Source organism: Ambystoma mexicanum, chromosome 9 (assembly GCF_040938575.1).
Source record: "Ambystoma mexicanum isolate Mex_15411 chromosome 9, UKY_AmexF1_1, whole genome shotgun sequence".
Taxonomy (NCBI): Eukaryota; Metazoa; Chordata; class Amphibia; order Caudata; family Ambystomatidae; genus Ambystoma; species Ambystoma mexicanum.
In genome coordinates, this window is record NC_090931.1 from 1,539,742,449 (window position 1) to 1,539,767,322 (window position 24,874).

At 47.8% G+C, this 24,874-nt stretch overlaps 1 protein-coding gene across 1 annotated transcript in view; it reads left to right on the forward strand.

Moving 5' to 3' along the window:
* LOC138487577 (uncharacterized) overlaps positions 1 to 24,874 on the forward strand; it is a 306,899-nt gene that overhangs the window by 231,300 nt on the left and 50,725 nt on the right. The window contains 2 exon segments of the mRNA XM_069614050.1: positions 11,786 to 11,914; positions 22,486 to 22,602. Coding sequence (XP_069470151.1) covers positions 11,786 to 11,914; positions 22,486 to 22,602 — 246 coding nt within the window.

Below are 24,874 nucleotides of genomic sequence, written 5' to 3' on the forward strand. Positions count from 1 at the left end.
TTCCAAACAGTCCCGCTATTAATACTCTCCATGCTAGCAGGGTACTCACTAGTTCTTCCCCACACTTGCTGCATGCCTCCTGCCATACCACCGTTTCAGCCTCCGCCCATTTTTGCAAATCCCGCCACCATACCTCCACCCATGGTTTATGGCACTGCTTCCAGCCCATGGCAATCCTTCGTTTTGCGAGCACATATGCCAAGTCCTTCATTTTCCCAACATGTTTAAGTTTCCGTGGTCTGGGAAACCCTCCCAACAGGCAGGCCCAGGCCGTATCTATAGTGAGTGTGACCCCTTTGTCTGCTAGTTTTTGCGCCGCTTCTCCCCAGAAACTCTCAATCACTGGGCAAGACCAAACATGTGTGTCATATCAGCATCTTCCTTATCGCATTTTGGGCACGCTTGTCGTCCCGCATTTACAAACTTCGATATTCTCATCTGGGTCATGTAAGCTCTGTGTGTTATGCACAACTGTATTTGTTGTAATCTGGCATTTCTGGACACCTTCTTGTGGTATCCCATAGCACGCTCCCACATCCCATCGGTCATCTGTGCTCCCACCTCTGTTTCCCAATCTAGCCTCAAATGCGTCAATTCCTTCCCTACCCGGGCCATCACCATCTCATACAGTCTAGAGATCTCATGCCCTCCTTCTGATATGTCATATATTGTCCCCATAGTGGCGTCTGGCTCCTCCGCCAATACAGTCTCAGGCCAGATTTTACGAATATTCTGCACCAGCCTTAGATACGTGACATACTGGCCCCTATGCTAGCCCGCCTCTTCTCCTAGTCCTTCAAAATCCTTAATGGACCCCTCTTGCCAGACATCCCCCAATGTAACCAGCCTGACCGACTCCCAATAGGTCCTGATTATCATCCTTAGTTGTTTGTCTTCCCCTGCCAAGACCACCAGCGGCACCTGCGGGGAACACGGGTACACGTCCTCCATCATTCGACATACTCTACGCCACATCTTCCACCCATGCAACATCATACCCGGGCGCTCCTTCATTTCTGACCTGGGCAACCAAATAATTTCCTTCAGGTAAAACGGAGTGCAGTCCTGTCCAAACAGCCTAAATTCGGGAGTTACCTCATCAGAGAGTCATTTGACCACATATTGCAACTGGCCAGCTACATAATAGGCCTCAAAATTAGGCAGCTTAATACCCCCCCCTCTCATAGAAATTCTGCAACTTACATAGCACCACTCTATTCCGAGTGCCATGTCATAGGAAGTCTCTGCACATAATATTCAGCATGGCAAAAAAACTTCTTAGGTATCATGTACAGAATATTGCTGAAAAAATGTAAGAGCCTGGGCAGGACCACCATTTTGAGCATCGCCCCCCGTCCCATCATCGCCAACGGCAACTTCTCCCAAAACTTCATACTTATACGGATTTTTTGCCACAGCCACCTCAGTGTTATGCAAATGTTCCTCCTCTACCGTGTGATACACATCTATTCCGAGGTAGCAGAAGGAGCCAACCGCCCATGGTATCGACAAAACTGGCAACCGCTCCGGAGGGGTTCCTCTGTAGCTACCCATTGGGAACATGCTCGATTTTTGGGGGTTCATCGCTATGCCCGACAGTTCTGCATACCTTTCCATTACCTCCAGAATATATTGAAGATTTTCCTCTGGATATTTCAGATATAATAGCAAATCGTCAGCATATAAGGATATTAGGTGTTTCTCTCCCCCCCACCTCAATGCCTATCATGTCATATTGTTGTCTAAGGTACACTGCCAGGGGCTCCAGGGCCAGAATATATAACATCGGGGACCAGGGGCACCCTTGTCTGGTGCCTCTGCTAAGTTGCCACCTCTCGGATATCACCGCTCCTGTACGTACCCTTGCCAGCGGCTCACTGTACAGCAACTTCACCCACCTGACATAGCCCGGCCCCATCCCGTATTCCCTCAGGGCCTCCAGCAACCACGGCCACCTCACTGAGTCGAAAGCTTTGACTGCATCTAAGGACACAACCGCCATTTCACCCTCGCTCTTGCTCCCCCCTTCAATCACCCGGTGGAGTCGTCTATGGTTGTGGGTTATATTTCTGTTGGGGACATAACCTGTCTGGTCCGGATGTATCAATTTACTAATAACTCTCCGCAACCTATTGGCCAGGACCGCCGTCAATATCTTGCCGTCCTGGTTCTGCATTGACAAGGGCCTATAGGAGCCGCAGCTATGCCCTGGTTTGTTGGGTTTAGGGAGCGGTATTATTATCGCTTCTCTAAGCAATTCCGGCAGCCGGCCCACCTCAAACGATTCATTGAGCATTTCTAGCATGGGGGTGGTGGGGGGGGGGGGGAGTACCTCCTCTCTATATGCTTTATAAAATTCGCTAGGGAGTCCGTCCGCACCTGGGGTCTTACTGGTGGGCAGCTGCTTCACCACCTCCTCCAATTCCTCTAAAGTAATCGGTGCATCCAGCTCCTCCCTTTCTTCGGCACTAATCTTAGGTAATACCATATCTATTAAAGTTTCTCTTATCTCCTCTCGGTTGCCCCCCCTTTGTCCTTATATAGTGCCCTGTAATAGTCTAAGAATGCCTCATTGACTCCTTCTTGGGTGTCCGCTACCTCTCCATCCTCTCTGGTTATCGTCCTAATCGGGGGCCTAGGGGTTTCGCTCTTGTATAACCACGCCAAGAGACGGCCCGTTTTATCCCCACCTGCATGCTGTCTCTCAACATACTTCTTATAGTTAAGGTTGCAGAGCCTTTCCCAAAGTTCCGCACACCGCTGCTGTAGTTTAAGTACTAGCTCCGCACCCCCCCATCCCCTATTGAGTTCCCGTTCCAGTACATCCTCAGCTTCCCCTAACTCCATTAGGACCCCACCCTGCAGGCCCTTTGATTTAGCAATGGCAGCACCCCACAATACCACCTTAAAGGCTTCCCAGAGCGTGCCCACCGAATCCACACTGCCAGCGTTCTCCTCAAAATAATGTGTGATCTCATCCCTGATATCCTCTCTAAAGACCGGATCCTTGAGCGCCTCAGCCCGGAGGCGCCACGTCGGTATCCGCGCTCTGGGGCGGCAGTACTGCCAACCCAGGACCAGAGGCGAGTGGTCCGACAGGACCCTAGCTTTGTAGTCTATTTGGGTGGTCTCTATCACCACATCTGGCGTGGCAAAAAAATAATCAAGTCTCGTATGCAGTTGTTGCGGGGCTGAGTAATGCGAGTACTGTTCCTCATTAGGATGTTTCAGCCTCCAAACATCTGCCAGCCCGAAGTCGTCGAGCAGTGTCTGCAATGCCCTGGCCGCTGGGGTGGGCCTATCAATCTTATCATCAGATCTGTCTACCCTGGGGTTCAGCACGCAATTAAAATCCCCTCCCCAAATAACCGCCCCACCCACACACGCACCCAGGTTGGTACACAGAGTCCTAAAATATGCCGCCGTATTTTGATTTGGGGCATACGTATTTACAATGCACACCGCCCTATTCTCCACCAGTGCCTTCAATATGACCATCCTCCCCTCCGTATCCACCACCTCTTGCGTAAGTTGGAGCGGAACGTACGGTGGCACCCAGACCAACACTCCCCTAGCGTAGGCAGAATACGGAGAGCCCACTACAGTACCTCTCCACTTCTTCCCCACCAGTTCCAACTTTTGCTGAGTCAGATGCGTCTCTTGCAACAGTGCAATATCAATCTTCTGTCTTTTCAAATACATCATGACCTTGTTCCTCTTTAGGTAACTATTGAGTCCCCTGACATGCCACGTTACGATCTTAAGATCTCCCATAGCTCATGAGTACCCTCCCCCCTTCCGTGCAGAAAATCCCACCTGCCCACGCGATACAGATACAGCCCTCTGGCTTTTTCTTGTAGCCTCTTGTACAAACTTAAACTGCCCATAACTATACACACCCCAAACTCCCCACTTCCCTCCCCACCCTCTACCCATCCCTTCCCCAACACCACACACCCCAACTGCTGCCCAGCTCCATCCTCGCAATGCCCAGAGCTCAGTAGGGTGAAGTCGCCCTAATGGCCACTTAACTAAAGTTACTAAGTGGGATAAAGAGATCCGCTCTGCAAGGCTCCCCTAAATACAGCAATAGTCACAGTGCTCATAATATCTTGTGCAACAGTCTGACCTTCTCTGCCTAAAGCCGCGCAAATGACTATAATCAAGTCCCAGAGATCTATTCCGCGCCATCTTGTAGCACCCTCCTCGTGCACTACTTATCTCCTCCATCTCCTCTTCCCGTCCGAACGTCAGGCTCCTGGGGACATCCCTGCGCGTGGAGCCATCCCATGGCATCCTCCGGAGTCTCAAAACACAAAGTTTTGTGTTTATGAAAAACTTTCAATTTCGCCGGATACAGCAACATGTATTTATGGCCTGCCTCTCTCAATCTCCGCTTTACCGTCCCAAAGTTCATGCGGCTACGCTGCACAGTCAGGGTATAGTCCGGGTAGGCCGTTATGTGTGCCGCTCCTCGTGTAATCGTTCCTCCCTTGCGGAAGTGTTCTAGTATCCTCTCCCGGTCCCGGTAATTAAGGATTTTGGCAATTACTGGCCTAGGCGGGTTTCCCGGCGGCGGCCTCCTTGTTAGAGCTCTATGCGCACGTTCCACCGCAAATCCTTGAGATAAGGCTCCTCCAGGTATCTCCTGCAACAGCATAGATTCAATGAACTCCGTAGGATCGTGGCCCTCCGATCCTTCTGGCAGGCCCACGATGCGAATGTTCCGTCGGGTGCATCCTTCTGCCTCCTCCGCCATGCTCTCCAAGTTGCCCACTCTCTGCACCAGGGCATGCAATTCGGCCTTATGGGAGGCACAATCTGCAGTGTTCGGGCTCACCTCTTTCTCGAGGGTCTCAGTGCGCTCCGGCAAGGACCTGACGTCCTGCCGGAGTAAATTCACCTCCTCCTGCACCTCACCGACCTCAAGGTCCAATGCCGTTTTCAGCTCAGTTACGGCCAGTTCAAGCTTAGCTTCCCAGGTCGCCTTCAAGTCCGCAATCGCATCCAGGACCTCTTGGTTAGTAACCGCCGCAGGCATGCCGCCTGTAGGCGACTTATCCTTCCTTACTCTTGGAATTTTCCGGACCAGGGGACGTCTTGGCGAAGTCGTCCAAGGTGGGCTGCTTCGCCTTCGGTCTCACTGTTCTATTAGACATGACCCAGAGGACCTGCATTCTGCACAAATTACAAATGCGCACACAGTTCGCTTCTATCGCCCGACCACCGTGCGGCCTGCTCCTTCCTTTGTTCCGGTCGTTGATCGGCCATTTTGTTTCGTCTTTCGTTTCTGGCGCTCCTTATCTTTTTCGCACAAAACTCCACCACCGTTCCTCCCACGCCTTCCAAAAGTTCACCAAGCGCAGTCAGACCGTTCACACACCGGCATGTGTGCTTTCAGCAGTCATAGGCACGTTGTTATGCACTATTTCGCCAGGATCATTTCAGGATCTCGGGAGCTCCTCCAGTTCGCGTCCTCCTACATGGCCCTCGTAGCCACGCCCCCGCCCTCGGGCGATATTTCTGTCAGAACCTTTTTGTCTGTTGAGCACGCCTGAAACGGAACACTTACTCCGAAGCACAGCTACACAATCAAGGCTACATAGTCCAGACAGGTTGCGTTGTTCTGGAGGCTTTGGCGGCGTGCCGCCACTTCAGAATGCAGTGAGCCCGGCCGGCGGGGAAGTCATTGGGGTGCTATGACACGGCGCATTGTCGAGGCTGAAAGGAGCACGATTGACAGAGACAGCCTGGGCCACCATGGATGCTTTGTGCGCCGTACTGCACTAGAAGAGCTTGTTGACCTCTGCTCACTCCCACCTCCTGTGGAATCTGCCAACCAATGGACTTCTCTTCTTCATTCCAAGAAGAAACTTTAAATTAAAGATCAAAAAAGACCAAACCAGGGAGAGAACATCCAGCAGAAAATTGGGAGCAGCAACCCACGCAGAAACACTGAAGATGGAGGCGGTGCCTCCGACCGAGGAATGAGATCCACATAGGGGACATGGTATTCAGAGAATAAAGGTTCCACTAGTACAGCAGTTGTTTCAACGAGGGGTGGAACCCAGTCAGTCCAGAACCGCTGAAGCAGGAAGCATGATGCAGCGCAATCAAAGGTACCAGCGTACCGAAGCACGAATGCAGAAGTACAGACAGGCATGAAGAGAAGCAGGAGAAGCAACCATGCAGACCAGCGCAAAGTTGTGGGATCGCCAGTGCCAGAAATTGCGACACCGACTACGACCACAGCCGCAAGAGAGAAGGTACTTGACTAAAAAGGGGAAATGGTTAGATGGCGGTGCAGCCAATGATGGATTGGGCTGAGAAAGCCTGGAGCCCAGTGGGGGGGGGGGGTCTGATAAAAGCAAGACCCTGTGAGTGGATAGAAGAAATCCACTAACACGGGTGGAGAAAACCCAGATCCCACTGGAGACTGAGAAATGCAAGACCCTGGAAGAGGGTAGCAGAAGAACCAGGGGTGAACAAACTGGCCCACTGGTGGCTAAGGCAGGAAAGCCCCAGCAAGGGGGTGGAAGAAGCAAGCTAATCCAGGCTACCAGAGCCCATAGCCCACTTGAGGCTGAGGGAATCGAGAACCCAGAAGGTGACAAAAAGGGAACAGAGTATCACCGGGCTGAGCAGGCCCTAAGTCTATCTGAAACTACATTTCAGACCAGTGTCCAGGTCCTAGAGATTGAACTTTACTGCTCTTCCTTGACAGTCTTACCTATACAGGTCAAGAAACAACATCCCTGGTGAAGGAATAAACTAGATATGTGCTGTACCATGTGACCAGAACACTAGTTTGGCTAAAACTCAAGGAAACTATGACCCTCGAGATGGTATAAGTTAGATAAACTAGATACAAGCTGTACCATGTTACCAGAGCACTAGGGTGGCTAAAACTCAAGGAAACTACATCATCGGAGAAGGGATAATCTAGATACATGCTGGACTATGTGACCAGAACACAAGGGTGGCTAAAACCCAAGGAAACTACATCATCGGAGAAGGGATAATCTAGATACATGCTGGACTATGTGACCAGAACACAAGGGTGGCTAAAACCCAAGGAAACTACATCATCGGAGAAGGGATAATCTAGATACATGCTGGACTATGTGACCAGAACACTAGGGTAGCTAAAACCCAAGGAAACTACATCATCGGAGAAGGGATAATCTAGATACATGCTGGACTATGTGACCAGAACACAAGGGTGGCTAAAACCCAAGGAAACTACATCATCGGAGAAGGGATAATCTAGATACATGCTGGACTATGTGACCAGAACACTAGGGTAGCTAAAACCCAAGGAAACTACATCATCGGAGAAGGGATAATCTAGATACATGCTGGACTATGAGACCAGAACACAAGGGTGGCTAAAACCCAAGGAAACTACATCATCGGAGAAGGGATAAGCTAGATACACGATGGACTATGTGACCAGAACACTAGGGTGGCTAAAACCCAAGGAAACTACATCATCGGAGAAGGGATAAGCTAGATACACGATGGACTATGTGACCAGAACACTAGGGTGGCTAAAACCCAAGGAAACTACATCATCGGAGAAGGGATAATCTAGATACATGCTGGACTATGTGACCAGAACACTAGGGTGGCTAAAACCCAAGGAAACTACATCATCGGAGAAGGGATAAGCTAGATACACGATGGACTATGTGACCAGAACACTAGGGTGGCTAAAACCCAAGGAAACTACATCATCGGAGAAGGGATAATCTAGATACATGCTGGACTATGTGACCAGAACACTAGGGTGGCTAAAACCCAAGGAAACTACATCATCGGAGAAGGGATAAGCTAGATACACGATGGATTATGTTAACAGAACACTAGAGTGTCTAAAACCACAGGACCATTATTCTTTTGTAGTTATTTTGGATTGCTTTTTATTTGTATATATATTTTTCATTTTTTAGTTACTATTGGAAGAGACTGTGAGAACATTGTGGGGTTGGAGGGTCAGCAACCCAGCCACCACCAAGGCACTGAGGTTCAAAAGAGGGAATTACCCTTACACCAAGATTAGACTTAGGGCCTCATTACACGGATGGCGGTAAGGGTTTACCGGTACCGGTACCGGTAAATCCTTACCGCCTTACTACGAGGTCCCTTTGCGGGTTGGGGAATTTAACGCCTGCTTTTTGCAGGCGGTAAAAACCAACCCGCAAAGGGACCTTGGTGCTAATTACGGTACCGCAATTTGCGGTACCGTAATTAGCACCTTCCCCATTCCCATAGAGCCCTATGGGGCAAAAATGGGAATGTGGAAGGGCAATGGTGGAAGGGGGAATTACCGCCCGCCAGCCTTGGAATGGGGCGGTAATTCCCCTTTCCACCAAGGCGGTGCCGGTATTTTACTGGCATGAACCATGGCGCTAATAGCGCCATGGTTCACTGCCATCCGTGTAATGAGGCCCTTAGTCTTTCTTTTCTTGTAGTGGCAGTTTGAAAATAGGCTAGCATAGAGTTTCAGAGGACAGACATTATGTTTTGTAAGACATCCTGATGAGCACCTGTTTATTGTTTTGTATATTAGGTAAATTTAGGAAAAATTAGGAAATAGGGATTAGACTAGGTTTCTTTCATTTTAAATGAAACATTGTCTATAACCATATCCCTTTGTCCCTCTCCTATGTCTGACATACTACAGGGCACTGGGGGAGCACCATGTAATGCCTCCAGGGTTTGCGGACCCCAAAGGTCTACAGGCTTCCTCTTTGGGTGACCTATAGGTGACTTTGTCATAATAGGCAAAGAGCGAGCCAGGACAGTCTGCAGCTGCACAATACTTCTTCAGTGTCCTGCCGGGGGCGAGCGGCTGCTTCTAGACCTGTTATCTGTATGTGAAATCCTAAAACTCTTATGATTGAGCTTCTCCACCATATTATTGGTAATCTCTTTTACCGACTGACTTATCAATTCTTTTTTATTTTCATCCCTTTATTTTTTATTCTTGTTATTTCTTATGCTGCTATGGGCTTTCTTCACCTTGTTTCGTTTTGATTTTGATTTTAGCTTCTTTTCAGCGTAATTCAGATTACATTTTTACTGGCTTTTATTCTACGCTAACAACCTCTTAGTGTTAGATGTGAACTTTATCACGCATGTAAAGAAAGAAAAGTAGAGAGACCTAGAGGAGACAGGTGAGCTCAGTGGGGAGAGAGACAGACAGTTGGGGGATAGGATGGGGGGGGGGGTGTAGCGAGTGTGAGGAATCCAGGGTATTCCTCCCTTCTCCCCAAAAGGTTTGGGGGGGCACCTACCCTTGACTAGGGAGGTGAGCATGCCATGCAATATTCTCCCTAGGGGGACAGGGCAAGCGGGATCCCACTTCTGGGGCAAGGAATCTCGAAGGGCCTCATTACACGGTAGGCGGAGAACCATGCCGCTATTAGCGCCATGGTTCATGCCGTTAAAATACTGGCACCGCCTTGGTGGAAAGGGGAATTACCGACCCATTCCAAGGTTGGCAGGGCAGTAATTCCCCCTTCCACTATTGCCCTTCCCCATTCCCATTTGTGCCCCATAGGGCATAATGGGAATGGGGAAGGTGCTAATTACGGCATCGCAAATTGCGGTACCGTAATTAGCTCCCTGGTCCCTTTGCGGGTTGGTTTTTAACGCCTGCAAAAATCAGGCGTTAAATTCTCCAACCCACAAAGGGACCATGTAGTAAGGCGGTAAGGATTTACCGGTACCGGCAAAATACCGGTACCGGTAAACCCTTACCGCCTACCGTGTAATGAGGCCCTTTGTTTGGTTATATGGGAACTCAACAGAGCAATCATGTCCCGGACCCTTTTAAAGTGGATGGCTTGATTTCTGACCTGTCTTTGTTGCTGCCCTTCTGTGAAGCCTGGACCCAATGGAGTCTTCCCTTCCCTGGAGGCACAAAGACACCTGGACACCAAGAGAAAGAGAATCGGCCATAGAGCGAGAAATGCCGGCCTCTCCCTTGCAGGAGGAGCTGAGACGAAGGACCACACAGTTGGAGTGGTGAGTGGGGACCCAGGGCAGCCCGCGGAAAACTGCCTCTTCGTCGAAGGCGGGGATCCTGACAAACTCTGGGCCGCCGAGGAAGGAAGCAAACCCAAACCAGGAAATCCTTAACAGTTTCCTGCCTTTATGATGCCCAAGTTCCAGAAGGAACACCAGAAAGATGACAGTGCAGACCAGAGCCAGGTCTCGAGAGCGTAGATCCATGCTGGCCAGAAAGACCGCCTTCCCTAACGAGCACTGATGCTGGACAGAAGGTACGCTGCATTATAAGGAATGGGCGAGGTCACAAAACCGCCCACGTTAGGCTGAGAATGTGCACACTGCTTGGATCTGGAAAATAACTGATAAACCATGCAGGGCTGAGCAGGCCCATAGCCAACGCCGGGCTGAGAATCTGTGTACCCCATGAGGGGGATGAGGGAAACGACAACCACAGATGGGCTGACTAGGCCCGTAGCCCAAACAAAGCTTAAATACAAATACACCACAAGGGGGAAGAGAACGTTTTGTTTTTGTGAATACGGACCCACCAATGTGAGGAGAACCTGTTCCTTCTAAGAAGCAGAATACATCCTAGAAGACTGAATAAAGTAAGAACTGTTCGGACAAGCTGATGAGGTCATTGTTTTAGCTAACGGACTTTTTTAATTGGGATTACTGTAAAAGCCTGAAGGCTGGGCAAGACTTTGAACACTCTTTGGGGGGGTCGGGGGGTGGGTCAGAAAACCAACCACCACTAATTGACCTTATGGTATGGTGTCTTAATGTTTATTTGTAAAGCACCTATACACAAGGCAAGTGTTTCAAAGCGCTTAAGGAGGGAGGGAACAATGGGAAAAACACTAATTCAGAGCCATAGAATTTCTGAACGATACAGATCTGCACAGGCAGAGTAAGTGCATATAATACAATTAACAGTGTAGATAAAAGCAAATAGGTCTGATGACGATTCCGCAGTTTTTCCAAGTGCGTTGAGGCGCCACCATGCAAGGAGGGGGAGACAAGGAAGATAGATAGACTAACCTCATAGCATGGTACGATCGTGGAAGTGCACAGACGGTACAAGAGAGGGGAGGGGAGGGGAGGGGTGAGTAACCCTGATGTAAGCTAAAACTTATGTTGTCTTTATCTTTTCTTTTCATAATGGTAGGGCCGATGTTTAAAACGCCTAGACGAGCACTTGTTTGCTGTGTGTTAGAGTTTGGAACCCATCTTAGAAGTAGGGCTTCAGGGAGACATTTTAATAAAATATCCTGTTCAAATATGCCCCCTTATCCATGTCCTATGACTGACTTACCACAAGAGGCAGAGAAAGAAAAAGGGGATAAAGAAAAGAGGGAATGAGGGATAGAGATGGGAGGTGACAGCAAGGGAGTCAAGGTGGTAAGAGCAATTGAAAGAAATAGTGAGAGATAACAGGCAACAGAGAGAGAGAAAACTCCAGAGAAATGGGGAGAGAGTGGGATCAGTGGCGGAGCTGTTTAGAGATGCATGACAGGGGACGTATATTTAGGTTGAAGTTTACTGGTCGAAATATCAGTTCATAAACTTTGCAGGAGAGGGATATGGGCGAATATATTTCTCTGCAGTGTTCAGCTCAGCCCAGTCTATACTTTAGTTAACATTGCAAGTATTCAGCCAGAACAGCAGCGAAAGTAGGACTAATGAAGTAACTGCTGCGTGAGTCTAAATTCAGAAGTTAATTCCCATCAAGAGGGTGGAACTCATGGATGTTTACTTTCTACATCAGATTGCAAGATTACCGAACCCGAAAACTCATTTAGCGTAAAGACTGAGGAAACCCTACACCTGATCCACCCACTAAACACAGAAGCCTGCAGAAGAAAGCAAGACTTCCACAGCCCAGCTGAAGTAGGAGGTATGGTTTCTGTGCTGTACAAATTCTAAATGGTTCACAAGTATCACCCCTCCATCCCCCACCTGGGGGGCATTCATGAGCCCGAGCAAGATGGCAGCGCCTTGATGAACTACACACAGTGGCAGGTAGAACCCTTCATAATCCTGTGGCAAAACATGTTTATGGCCCCAGACCTTAGGATCCTGAGCTTTGGGTGTGCCCTGGGGTGATTTGCTTAATCCCTTAAGTGCCAGGCTAGTATGCAAGTCTATGTAAAAAGGATGAGCATACTCATCCTTGGCACTTAAGACTTGTTGCTCCAGTGAATTTGGCGCAGGAGCGAAAGTCTGGTGCATTCATGTCTGGGTGACGCTGGTGTGGCTTACCGCACCGACTGGTGCACTGTGGAGCTGCTGTGAATCGACACAATGGGGCGCGGTGGTCCCAGCCTGCCAGGGTTGTTAACGCTGATCGTCCTTCCCAGAGGAAGCCACACACCTCTGGTGCAGCGTGAGGGCTTCCTCCGTGCCTGGGGCATTTCGGTATCAGCTGGAAAGTGACACATGGATCCCATTCTGATCTCCAACCAGTGCAGTGGGTACATTGCTTTGTGAGGGAGAGGTGCCCTTAAGACCCTGCACTTAGATGGATTCTTTTTTGTTGTTGACCTGATGAGCCCAGCTCTAGACGTGTGCCACTGTGTCCTTTATTTGTTCATTTTATTTCTTATTACGTGCCACACGTCCTTAGGTCTCGGGGCGCACACATAACGGGGACAAGACAAAAAACACAGAGCCAAGGTCAAGAATACAGGAAGCCTAATCAGTGCAGATCAAATGCATGTACCCAGTTACCACTTAAATAAATATGTTTTTTGCCCTCTTGAAAACGGAAAGGGAGGTGGTAGCTCTCATTGCTATTGGCACCCATTCCATTCTCTGGGGGCATGTGAAGGCACACCCTAAATGCTCACACCAGAGGAAATACAACCCGCTAGGGAAAAAGGGCCCAAGAATCTCTTGCAAGGATAACAAGTTTTATTTCTACAAAAATAAGTGTGCCAGCAAAAAACTCTGCTGCCAACGAACGCTCTAACCAAAAAGAGTACATGCAGAGGCTTTAAAAGAGAACCAGCGTCCCATGTGACATCATTACATATAGTAATGACCCACGCGGCTGGTTGCCGCCACCCTATACATGGGCAGTCTGCTCCATAGGGGATGCCAGGCCATTGGCCCCAGCCCAGTCCGTCCATCTTCCATCACGTGTGGTCTGCTCAGCCCATCGTCTCCAGGGAACCAAGGCCAAAGAAGCAATTAGTTACATTTGCAGATAGTGCTATTCTATCATTATACAGTGCAACTGGCAGGCTCGAGGACTGGCACACAGGGGGAGTGTCGACGTCACAAAAACCCACACACACGTTTCACTCCTGATCGCGGTTTCAGCTCCCAAGGCTTCCACCCTCGCTTTTGAACTATAATTTATCCCTCCCTGTACCTCGCATTACAAATCATGTCAATATGAAATAAAGGTGGGACGACCACGCTCTTAGATATTTTGGGGTTGATTGGTTTATTGTCAATGGTCTGGGGTCGACTGGTATCTTCAGGGGTCTTAGGACTGGGGCAGACACAGGGGCTATAACTCATGGTTGGCTGGGTGGGTGTCAGAGGCCTGCTTTGGGCTGTGGGTGATAACACTTACACCAAGGCTCCCAGTGCTGTCTCGTGGCCTTGTAGGCACATTCTTTCTTAGAACAAACATTTTGGCAACAATTTCAGAACAAAGGAGTGTTTCTGAGGAAGTTACCGAGAGCGTGAGCCTCTCTCATCAGTGCTTGGGCCTATTCAGATTTCCTATTCAGGCTTACGGCCTGTGTCTAACACCCTATGCTACAACATTGCATCTACTTATATGTGCACACTATGTCTCAATCAGCTAGATGACGTATGATGATATGATCGTGTGGGGATCTTTGGGATCCACCCCTCTCCCCTGGGCTATTAGAGATCTCCCAATGGGGCTTGTCTCACCCTAAAGCGCCTAGGGGGGTGGGATAGGTTTGCTCCCTTCCCAATATTCCCCACTTTCGTAACAAACTCCCTGCACGCATGCGCACATTCTCCCTTCTCACCACTGCCTCATATGGTGGGTCCATGCCCTGCACACGGACCGAAAGCTTACCCCTGATCGCGCATACTCCTCAGGAGTACATGTCATATAAATGCATCCCCCATCGCCTGCTGGATCTACCCATACTTCCTGATATTTTTCAGGGTCAGGGGGTGGGACAATGGTGGTGTGATATAGGCGGTTTACTTTGTCTCAATAGGGGATGGGGACCACATGAGGGATAGGGTGGTCAGTTTGTATTGCGCTATTCTTTGGATTGCCAGGTACCTTTGAAACTCCAATTGACACCTTCATCATTGCGCTACTAGACACTGCTTTGGCAAAGCACCGGAGGCCCATTTGGCACGTACAGAAGATGTCCAAGATGGACACAATGACGGGTACCAGCATCTTCACCATGGCCCCCACAACATAGAACCAGTTGTTTCCTTGGATTCCGCCTTCTTTTTTCATTCAAACTTCTAGACCCATGTACGGCTGCAATTATGTGGGATAATGTCCCGTAATCTGAATCTTCGGGAGGCACCAATGTGCAGCAGAAATCCCAGATTTGTCAGCACACACCTTCTGTCGTCGTCAGCATATCGAGGACGCACCTGTTCTGCATCGTCATCAGCCTTGGGGCACGCTGCTCGACCTTTATGTTGAACCTGTGCTCAGTGTCATTTACCAACTGGACCAGTTCCCAGCGTACAAACTGCCGCCATTTTGCATTAGCTGCTGGGTAGTAAAAGTGAGGGAATGAAGGTTTCTGCCAAGCGAAACATTCTATATTCATCAGGAATTTCCCCAAGCAATACAGCGGAGTCTCTGAATAGATAGTTTGATGATCTCTTTTTCCTCTGCAACTTCTCGTATTGCCCTATTCTGGGCACAATGTGAAATTCTGGTGGCAGTTATGGATTCTGTTCTTTGAACGCGTGAGAAGCGGTTGGGGCTGTGTTGGGTATTGGCCCTCCTTGCAGGTGTTCTTCTGGGGATACTAATAGTGCTGAGTGCATCGTGGCCAGCACACAATAGCCCCTCCATGATGATGGGAGGTGCAACTACGCTTGTTTTCTACAGACCAGTAGAAATCTGTCACAGAGGCCGTGCCCTTCAGGTCTGGAATCTGGAGGGTTCTGTTGCATTTTTCATTAGATCTGATAGAAATAGTTCCTTCACTGTGGAAGCAAAGTTCATATGTTTGCTCACAGTGCCCCTTTACTGGTTTTTCTATTGCTGCAATCCCTGTCAACTTTGTGATTTGCTCTGTACATATTTGTGTGCAGGTTGCTTCCACTCGAGCCAGGAGTTCTTCCTCATAGCCCAGGAGGCCCTCTGCCAAACAGCTAAGTGTGGTCTCTTGCCATCTATTGTTTATGTATTTCAGTCCTTGGATCACCAGATATGGTTGCTGCAGACATTTAGTGTCTGTCGGACTATCGATACATTGCAGGAGATCTGGATCGATGAGCTTGAGTCGTACTCTGTGTGTCTGGAAGGTGCCTTTAACCCTACATAGCTCAAGATGAACCAGACTCTCTGCCTCTATAATTGGTACTTCTTGCAGTACTAATACCTTAGGTGCCCCTGATGCGTACAGGATTAGTGAACAGACGTCCATTTGCTGCTTGTCTCCCTACCTCACTCCTATCTGTGTACCAGCTATTTGTCATTTTAGGGTGTAATACATCTTCTCCAGCTTGGGGTCTGGCATGGATCCACATGTTCATGAATATTTCCTGTCGTCAGGCTGGGAATCCTCAGTAAAGGAAAAAAATCAGTTTCACTTTCATTTCTGAACTGTCTTTCTCCTAACAACCAATCACTGAGCTCTGGGTCATACTGCCCCAGCCAATGACTGCCCCCTACCTAAGCCCCTCCTCTGGCAGCCATCTTTAGACTTTTACTGCATCTTCATGTGTTGGGAGTTTTACTCTATTTTTCGCGGTCAATCGGGCCTTGTGCTCCATCGATCATCCTTCTCAGATATAAAGATCTGTGCTCATTTGTATGTTCCCAAAATGCTCCTTGATTCCTTTTGAAATGAACCAGGAAACCTCATTGTGCTACTTCTCCTGTCCCCTTTCTTATAGGGTGTTAGGCAGAAACCTGTGCAGTTGCCTCTGGGACCACTGCAAAAGATTTAAGACTACAGGTGTTTGACAGTAAACCCACTTGGTAGCAGTCTGTACCACACAGATTCACTTGGTAGCTGTGGCTGAGCAGTCAGACTTCCCTCAAGAAGAGTTAGGCAGTATACAGAGTATAGGCAGTTAGGCAGTATAGAGAGTATACACAATAGGTCAAAAGAACACAGTAGAACAAGCAAACACTGACCAGAGCTTGGTGTAAAAGAGATAGAATTCTTTATTTAAAACCACATCTAATAAAACACACTGGCACTAATATCAAGCAGTTCAAAAACACGGTCACTAAAAGATATACACTCCCTTCAACGATTAGTTAGACAAGTCTTAAGTAATGAAACACTTATTTTCAGACAGCGGTGAGCGCTTAACGAAGATGGCACTCTAATCAATCGGTTTAAAAGGGGGAGAAAGGCAGAGCAAAGATTGAAACAGATCCCAACACTTTCGGAAGAACACAGTAGGAGAAAAAGGTAGGTTAAAACCGTAAAGTCAAAGTTAACAAGGCCGGAACCACTTTAAGAGGCTCCGGTCGAAATGTGTCCAAGGTCACACGGTTCAAAGTGCCCAAAAGTCTTGAAATCAGTTCAGAAAGAGTTGGACCAAAAGAAAGGGACCAGTTAGATGGTCAAGGCGGCCAGCCCAGTCCAGAAGGTTAAGGGGTTATTATTACCTTGTAGCAATCTTTAGAAAGGGAGGCCTGGCGGACACGGTACCTTAAAGTGGTGAGAATACTCCAGAGGGGGCAGTTGTTCCTGGCAGCGGATGCAAGTCGGTGCTTCGTCCGGGGGAAGAGAGGATCTCGTCGGGGAGGAAGACAGGAGTCCGTTGCACTGCCAGGGAAGAAAGGAGCGGTCCTTTTATTCGCGGTCCAGTGGTAAGTGGCTATCCGGTTGCCGGGGTGCTTGGCATGGGCAATTCGACCACAAGACGTCCTGGGATGCGAGAAAAAGAAGGTAAACTGGTTGTGCCCACCAGTCAGGGGAAGAAGACTCTCCAGCCGGGAGATCTTCTCTGTCGTTGGGAAGTGGTGAGTCGGTTCCGCAGGGCTCCACCGGTGGTGTCGTCGAAGCAGGTCGGCTCAGCTTCTCCCTCGTCGGATTTTCAGGTCCTGTGGCGACTTCTGACATTCCAGTCCCAAAAGCCCTGCTTTTATGCAGCCCACCTCCATTCACTCAGCCTAGCTGTCAATCAAACATGCTAAGTGGTGAGCCGGCCGGCTCACCACTTGGGCCAATCACACAAGAGTGCGACTTGAGTTACCAAGGTAACTCGGTCCAGGGTGCCTAAACCCCCTCCCACGCCCCCTGTGGTACCCAGACAGAGTGGCACCACTTTTGGAGGCTTCTGTGGAGAAGCCCGCCAAAAAGTGGAACAAAGGGCTCGACTTGGGTTGGAGTCACAGAAGAGAACACAAACGCCATTTTAGAATCGAGTTCTGGCAAAAAATACCAACCAGCGAATTAATATTAAATAAATAAACCGGCGGTATGTTCGAGGCTATGAGAATTAAATAATTAAAGTTGGTAGCCTCGAACAATGGGGAAAATCCCATAGAGATATAGTTGCGGTTGAATATAAAAAGTAGTATCCACTGCCACCAGCCAACACTCGATCAGGGGGGACGGAGACGTGCCCCCTTGAATAACAGACCCCGGGGCAATCAAATTGCCCCGACCAGTATGTCCACAATATGATGGTTTGTACTGGTTTCTGTTCATAATTTGAGACTAGTAAAGCCAATGGTGACTTTACATGCCCTGGGAGAGACAGTAGTCAGTCCCAGGGTATGGAGTCTATGGTGGGGTGTCACTATGACACCCCGGTGTTACTGCACAGAGGGTGCTGGGTAACACACATGGTAAAAACACATGAGACCCTATGGAGTAAAAGACCCCATAGCCCATAAAACACATTAACAGTCAAAGAAACCCCTCAAATCATGTCCAAGAGTGTGAGGAAAAGAGACTCACTCTTGGCAGGAAAAAAAAAAACAAACTCCAGAAATCCAGCAAAGCTGCTGGGGGACTCACTAGGTTAGGAAATTCAGCCTAAACAGAGAATTCTCCCTAACATAGGGTATTCGAAAGATTAGAACAGGGTGTTCCAGACTGACCATCTTGAAATGATTACCTTCTCTCAGAAAATAATTTGTATTTAAATTCTAGATTTTGGTCATGTGTATTGCTCAGTAAGACACGTGTAACTTTTTCATTATGAATTATGACTACAGTATATACTGGAATATACATTTTATTCTTTTTGTCAACCCAGGCTACTTCCAACTGGCCTTTTGTTTCAATGTTTGCTTTTGCTGGTTTTCAAATCATGTTGCATTTTATTGTATTACCTTTGTTTATCACTCCCCTATCCTCGGTGGTTAGATGTGCACAACGTCCATCTATATCTAAATGTAAAACATTTTTTGCAGCGGGATTTGTGGTAAAGCGTTGTTCCTTGTACAATTCGATACTGTTTCACCAACCTGCAACACATTGGGGACAGTTGCCTGTTAGGATCATCCAGACATTACTGGCTACATGACATTTGGACACCCTTCCCCTTTCCCCGGATTTCAGCACCTTCACACATCAGCCGGTGGCCTGAAATCGGATAAACATCAATGTGGTCGTAGAAGGACCAGTCCTGACACGAGGAACAAAGATATTTGCACTGCAACTAACCTCTCCATGCCAGGGTGAGACCACAGTAGGCCCCAGTATGCAGCAGTGCACCAACTCTTGCCTTCCCCCCAATATCTGGTCCGGGGTATGTCAGCCAGCCACACGCACCCATTCTCAGTGCAGTTTACTTCAGGGTGCAAAGCACATCAATCAATAAGCGAATTGGTACAGCAACCTACAGGATCAGTGTTATCATGTCTGTCTTGTAAGGAAGGCATGGTATCACAAGTATGATAGACATAAATGATGTAGTTCAAGGGTGTTTATTGAACTGTTATTGGGTTGGAAAAACACTCATCTAAACCTAAGTTCTAACGATTGGAGCAAGCTACGACCATCAAAACAAATGAAAACACTGTCCTAGTCATGTCTTGTGAATTAAAAAGGGCCTATACTAAAAAAAACGATTGCCAAACCTTACTCCAAAGAACAAAAGAGTGTGGGGTGTTGCAATGTAAAACGAAAAACGGTGTTAGATAAATAAAAGGTCCATGTGGTATGGGAGTTCAGGATTTCTGAACTATAGCTCGGCACGGGGCAAGGCGGAACAATATGGCATTTGGAGCACACTGACTTCCCTGGCAGAAGGGAGTCTTAAGGATACATCAGTCTTTCAGCATAGCGTCTCTATATACTTTATCAAGTCTCTTTCTTCCACAGTGCATGGATCAACACAACCAAAATAATAAAACTCAGAGTTCACTTCTTTCGGCCCCCCCCCCAGCCGAGCTTGGACCGTTTCTTCCCTTTCTGTTTCACGATGGAATCTCCCTCAGCCGGGCTTGGATTTTCTTACTTTTTCATCACGTTAGGTCCCCCTCATTCGGGCTCAGACCTGACACTTTAACAACTTCCTTCTTTCAATATAACAGAACTGAAGACTTTTTTTGACTGAGCAAGGGATTTGACTGTTACCCTTGCATGATCACTTTGTTCCTTTTCATCCGATCTCAAAAGTTCAATCATATCACGAAGTTCAATCCAATCTCAAAGGTTCAGTTTGTAAGATACTTTCTGTCAGACATCTTTCGACTGGGCACCCACGTGGTGCCGGACCACTCTGCTACTTAGTATCGAGCATTCACTTCTTAGAGGTTCAAAGAAAACATTTATAGGCTTTCTCCTTTTACTCGCGTCTTTTATGAAATGCCTTATGTGACACTTTGTTGCTGCCGGCAACCTTCGCTCATACGCAGCCCGATTCAAACAGTTGCCTTCAACTCACTGGCTGTATGCAAGGTTCGGCGTGCGGCTTTGATCATGAAGTTGAGGGCGATGCCACAGCAGCTGCACTTCGCCCCCGGCTCGTCCAGTCAGGAAGTAGGGCTTCTGGTATCTCGGAGGCACCTTACAGGATCTTGAGGCCTTTCTTTTTCGCCTCACACGTGCTGTGTCCGAGTCTTCAACAGCTCAGCGATCAGTTGTCAAACAGTTCAAGGGTAATTCTTTCCTTGGTTTCTCCCTGCAACTTTTCGTCTGGCTTCCTCGATTGAGCTGCAGCCTCGAGTAGCTTTCTCCTTCTCTGGCTCTACTTCGATCCTCATGAAAGGAAAAAGAGGATCCAAAGTAGGAACCCTCCCGTCCCTTGCACCCTGTCTATAATCCACCAAATAGATGGTAATTAGTCATGAGTATTGTTTCATAAAAGTTGTATATCTGAATTCTCTGAGAATAATTGCAGGAAAATGCATTCACAAAGATGTTCTAGAAACACAGACTGTGTAAAAATAACAAGTATTTTAATCACATATAAAGCAAATGTGATAGCGAGCAGAAACACATTTCTCAAGTCCAATACAATGTGGCTTTACACGTTTCAAGGAAAGTTCCTATTCATCAGAAGCCTATATTGAACTGTTGGTAGTTGATAGTAGGAAGCAGTGAAAAAGAAAAAAGAACAAACGAACACAAAGTTATAGATTAACAGGGAAGATCTACTAGAGTCACTCCTAAACAGTTCATTCCATGTAGGTGTATTCAATGTTCAGACATAACCAATCTGCGTTCAACTGAAGAATTGTAATTAGACACAGTCCCAAAGCTGTGCCCACATGCTAGTTTGAATAATTCAAAATGTTATGGGGCGTCATTACACACTGTTCAAACCAGACATATATACAAGTAGATCCAAAGAATATACATTTAGCCATTTCTAGTGAATCTAACGGAAGAGTAGATCAAAACACTTCAACACTTCGAACAAAGACAATGCCTAAACTGTTCACTTTCAAATTGGGGCTAGATCTGGTATAATGTATAAGAGGTATGTCACTAAATGGCCTAGAAGCTTAGGGGAGATCCCCAGATATTCTTATTCTGTTCCATCTGAACCTCGTTACCAATTTCTTCGACTCCATTTAAAAAGGAGACTTGAGATACTAATGTATAACTGTTTTGTGCGGTAGAACCAGGACAAGAATTACACGCGAGGCCCATAGAGTAAGCCAGGGTCAGATATATAATGCATATTAAAAATGGTATTCAAGGTCACTCACCTCTATCTGCAATAATACTTGTGTTATTTAAAACGGACCAAAGTTGGAACATGTGGTCTCACAACATGCCGGTGCGGGCTGTAGAACCCTATTGGGAAAGAGGAAGGGAAGATATAGCCAAGAGCGTGTAATTTGTATATCTTTCCAAATACTTCCATATGATATCCTCAACTTTACCTTAGTTTAAAGCAGCTTCTAATGGATGGCTTTGAGTGCCCACAATAGTGGCCTAAGACAAATCAATATTCGCAGTGGCGTGCGTAGTTATACAGGTGCTGACTATGACCTGCTGCTCATAGTGTGCTCTCATGCTCTGCCTTTTATCTGTGCGGGGAAGGGTAACGGGAATCAGGTGTGAGTTGTTAAGGTTAATTGCCTGACTCTGATATTGGGACATGCTGCACAGAAGGGAGGGGTGTAAGTCTTTCTTCTCTCAAAGCACTTAGTCCCTATAGTCATGTTCGTGTAGAAAAGGGCTGGGGTAAAGTCAAATAACAAATCATATGAGACCGGGTGAAGGGATAATCGGGAAGGGGATAATGCATCTCTCCATCGGGTGTACAACTCCCACGGGGACCTCATCCAGGTGATCCTCCCTCACTGGTCCACCCCCAGGAACTGGATCCAGTAGCGATGGCCCGGTCCTGGCCCCTGGAAGACAGATCCCAAGGGATTAGTCCGTGAGACACCCTTTGGTTTCTCACAGTCTACAGAACCCGTTCGGAGAACGGGGACTTCTGCTAGTTACATGTTAAAACCAAAAATAAGTACAGGAGATTGAAACTGCAGGAGACAGAAGAGAGCAGAGAGGATGTGACAGATGCTGTGAAGGAGAGACCATGGGAGTTTGAGGGGGGTGGAGGCAGAAATAAACCAAAGGAAGGAAGGACTGATGGGGAAAGGTAGAGTGAGAAATCATTAGGAGAGGGGTAGGGGCTACTATATTGTTGGGCTTTGTTTAGCAAAGCCCCGTCTGTTCTTTGTCCACACAAGATGCTTGTGGACATTAAATAACAATGACAGTTACTTGTTTTACATCTGGAGGGAAGTACGACACAGATAGGATTACAGTTTTCATGCTCTAAAGTTATAATCATATTTATATTCTGAATGTGGGACTCATGGATATTTACTTTATATCACAGGTGACGTGATGACCAATCCCGAAGAGTTCATAATTGTGAAGATGGAGGAAGATCTGCACCTGATCCATCCTCCGGACTCAGAAGGAAGAGAGAGAAAGGAGGTCTGTGGATACAAAGGTACAGTATGTGTACTATTCATACTCCCAATACATCACAAGTATCCACCATCCTCCTCGATTCAATTCCCAAAGCAAGACTGCATAGAGTAAGCATCCCAAACAATGTGACACACCTAAGAATTATGCCAGGAAAGTGTTTATCATTTACTTAATATGTTGTGCTGTTTAACTTCATGAACAAATCTACTACAAGGCTTGGTTGTAGCCTCATGTTTCAAGCATCGACTTTTTTTTGCTGCAACACTTGTAATCTGTGTAATCATAGAAAGGACTATGTGACAGGGCCAGTAACCTGGTCTTGTAAAAAGGTAATGGGGACCCCTCTAGGCCGGGGGTGGAAAGCCTAACCGGGAGGAATCCAGAGCCAATCCTACCCCAGAGGTGGATGGTGAGAGCAGGGAGGCCCCAGTTCCTTTCCTCACCCCCATTGTGCCATCATGTTTGTTTGCAGACCCTTCTTTCCTGCCTTGCCTCATATCTTAGACACTCGCTAGTTTCCCTTTTCATTTTCAGAGAACAAAAACATGGGGCAGAAAGTCGAAAGCGGAGAGCGAGCAAGAAAAGCAACATCAACAACCCCTACGGCAAACACAAGAACGGAGACCTGAAAAGACAGCAGAGGAGAAAAGCCGCACAGAGAATCCACACCCCTGCAAAGACCCGACAGCAGCAGCTCCCACTCCAGCAACTCATGGACATAGCACAAAGCTCAGCGCTGCAGGGTCTTCAGAACCCACTAGCACAAATGCACACAAACCACAGGTCCCCTAGACCACGAGGGACAAAAAGGGGAAGGAGAAGTGTCCTTTACCAACAAACGTACCGAAATAAACCCCAGGGATACACCTGGAACACAAACTGGAATATTTAACTTCTTCAGTCAGCATCTTTGGTGCCTGGCGAGCATGTGCAGAGAAAGTGGCTTATCCCCCTTCTTGAGTGTTTTATTCTTGCACACACATGCCCTGGACAGTGTGACTATTCGCTAGGTATCATCACTTCTCCCCATGATGCTAGGGAGGTGCAGCCACTACCCAAAAGTCACCCTAGGGGTGGTGTAATGAGGGAGGACCTCATAGGGGTGGACCCCCAGCCTGGGGGTAAGGACGATCTCCTGGGGTACAACACGTTACATCACTCCCTGACATGCCTTAGACCCCGCTCAATTATCAATCACTATATTGATAGCAAACCAATGTATTTCTGTCGTTCCAGTAAAAAAACTAAGTTAGAAAGTAATAGGACAAAGAAGAACATAGAAAGCATAAGGATTACTGACTTTCTAGTACTGACTTTCTTGGTACTGGTACTGAGACAAATTGGATCACGGGAGGCATGAGGAATACCAAGGCATGAGGAATACATTTGACAACAGGTAGTGTTATGTATGCAAGCCCCATAAGAAGGAAAGTGAAGAAGGACTCAAGGTCTTCACCTTCCTCATTGGGAACCCGGGAGTTCGTACATGGTGGACCCGATGGAAGCTGAGAGAGTCTGTGACGGGTCCTGCGTCGGTAGGACCGAGCTCAGTTGCAAATGGAAGAGGCAGTGCCATGACCTACAGGAGGTGGACTGCTCGGTCCCCGAACGGTGCTGAGACTACAAGAAGCCTCAACATGTGGAGCTACCACTGAAGCTGAGAAGATGCTGATGGCTGCAGGAAACTGGAAGGAGACCGACTCTCAGTCCCTCGAGGGACCGGTGCTGTGTGAGCAAGTCCCAGGAGGTAACTGGAAGCATGGACGGACTGGAAGTTATGGGGATTCAAGAGGTCTCAGCTTCAGGCCACGGCAAGTGCTCCAAGGGTCTGGGACCTGAACAAAAGCAAAGAGTGCATCTGAGGGAATCTTCCTCTTATCAGTGGTGGGGATAAGACCACTGACCACCAGAGAAGGATCTGGGACCCTGAGATAAGTACACATTTTATTATTTCTGTGAAAAAGTGGCAAGGCGCGAAACCCAAGTGAGAAAAGAACTCTCAAACACCAGGAGAAGGCAGTTATTCTCCTGGTGGGAAAATCAAAGCCAGTCAAGTATGCTGAGGAGGCGCCAGGGGAAGGGAGCCATTCTCATGGTATACCAAATTTACTGTACAAAGTGCTGGAGTTACCAGCCAGGGGGGGGAGGGAGTCATTTCCCCTGGCATTTGTGTTCAAGAGGACATTTTTGGGAACATCATAAATACACCAGGAGAAGGGAGCCATTCTCCTCGGGACAGAACGTTCTTTTAGATTGCTGCAGGCCAGTGTAAGGGAGTCATTCCCCCCAGG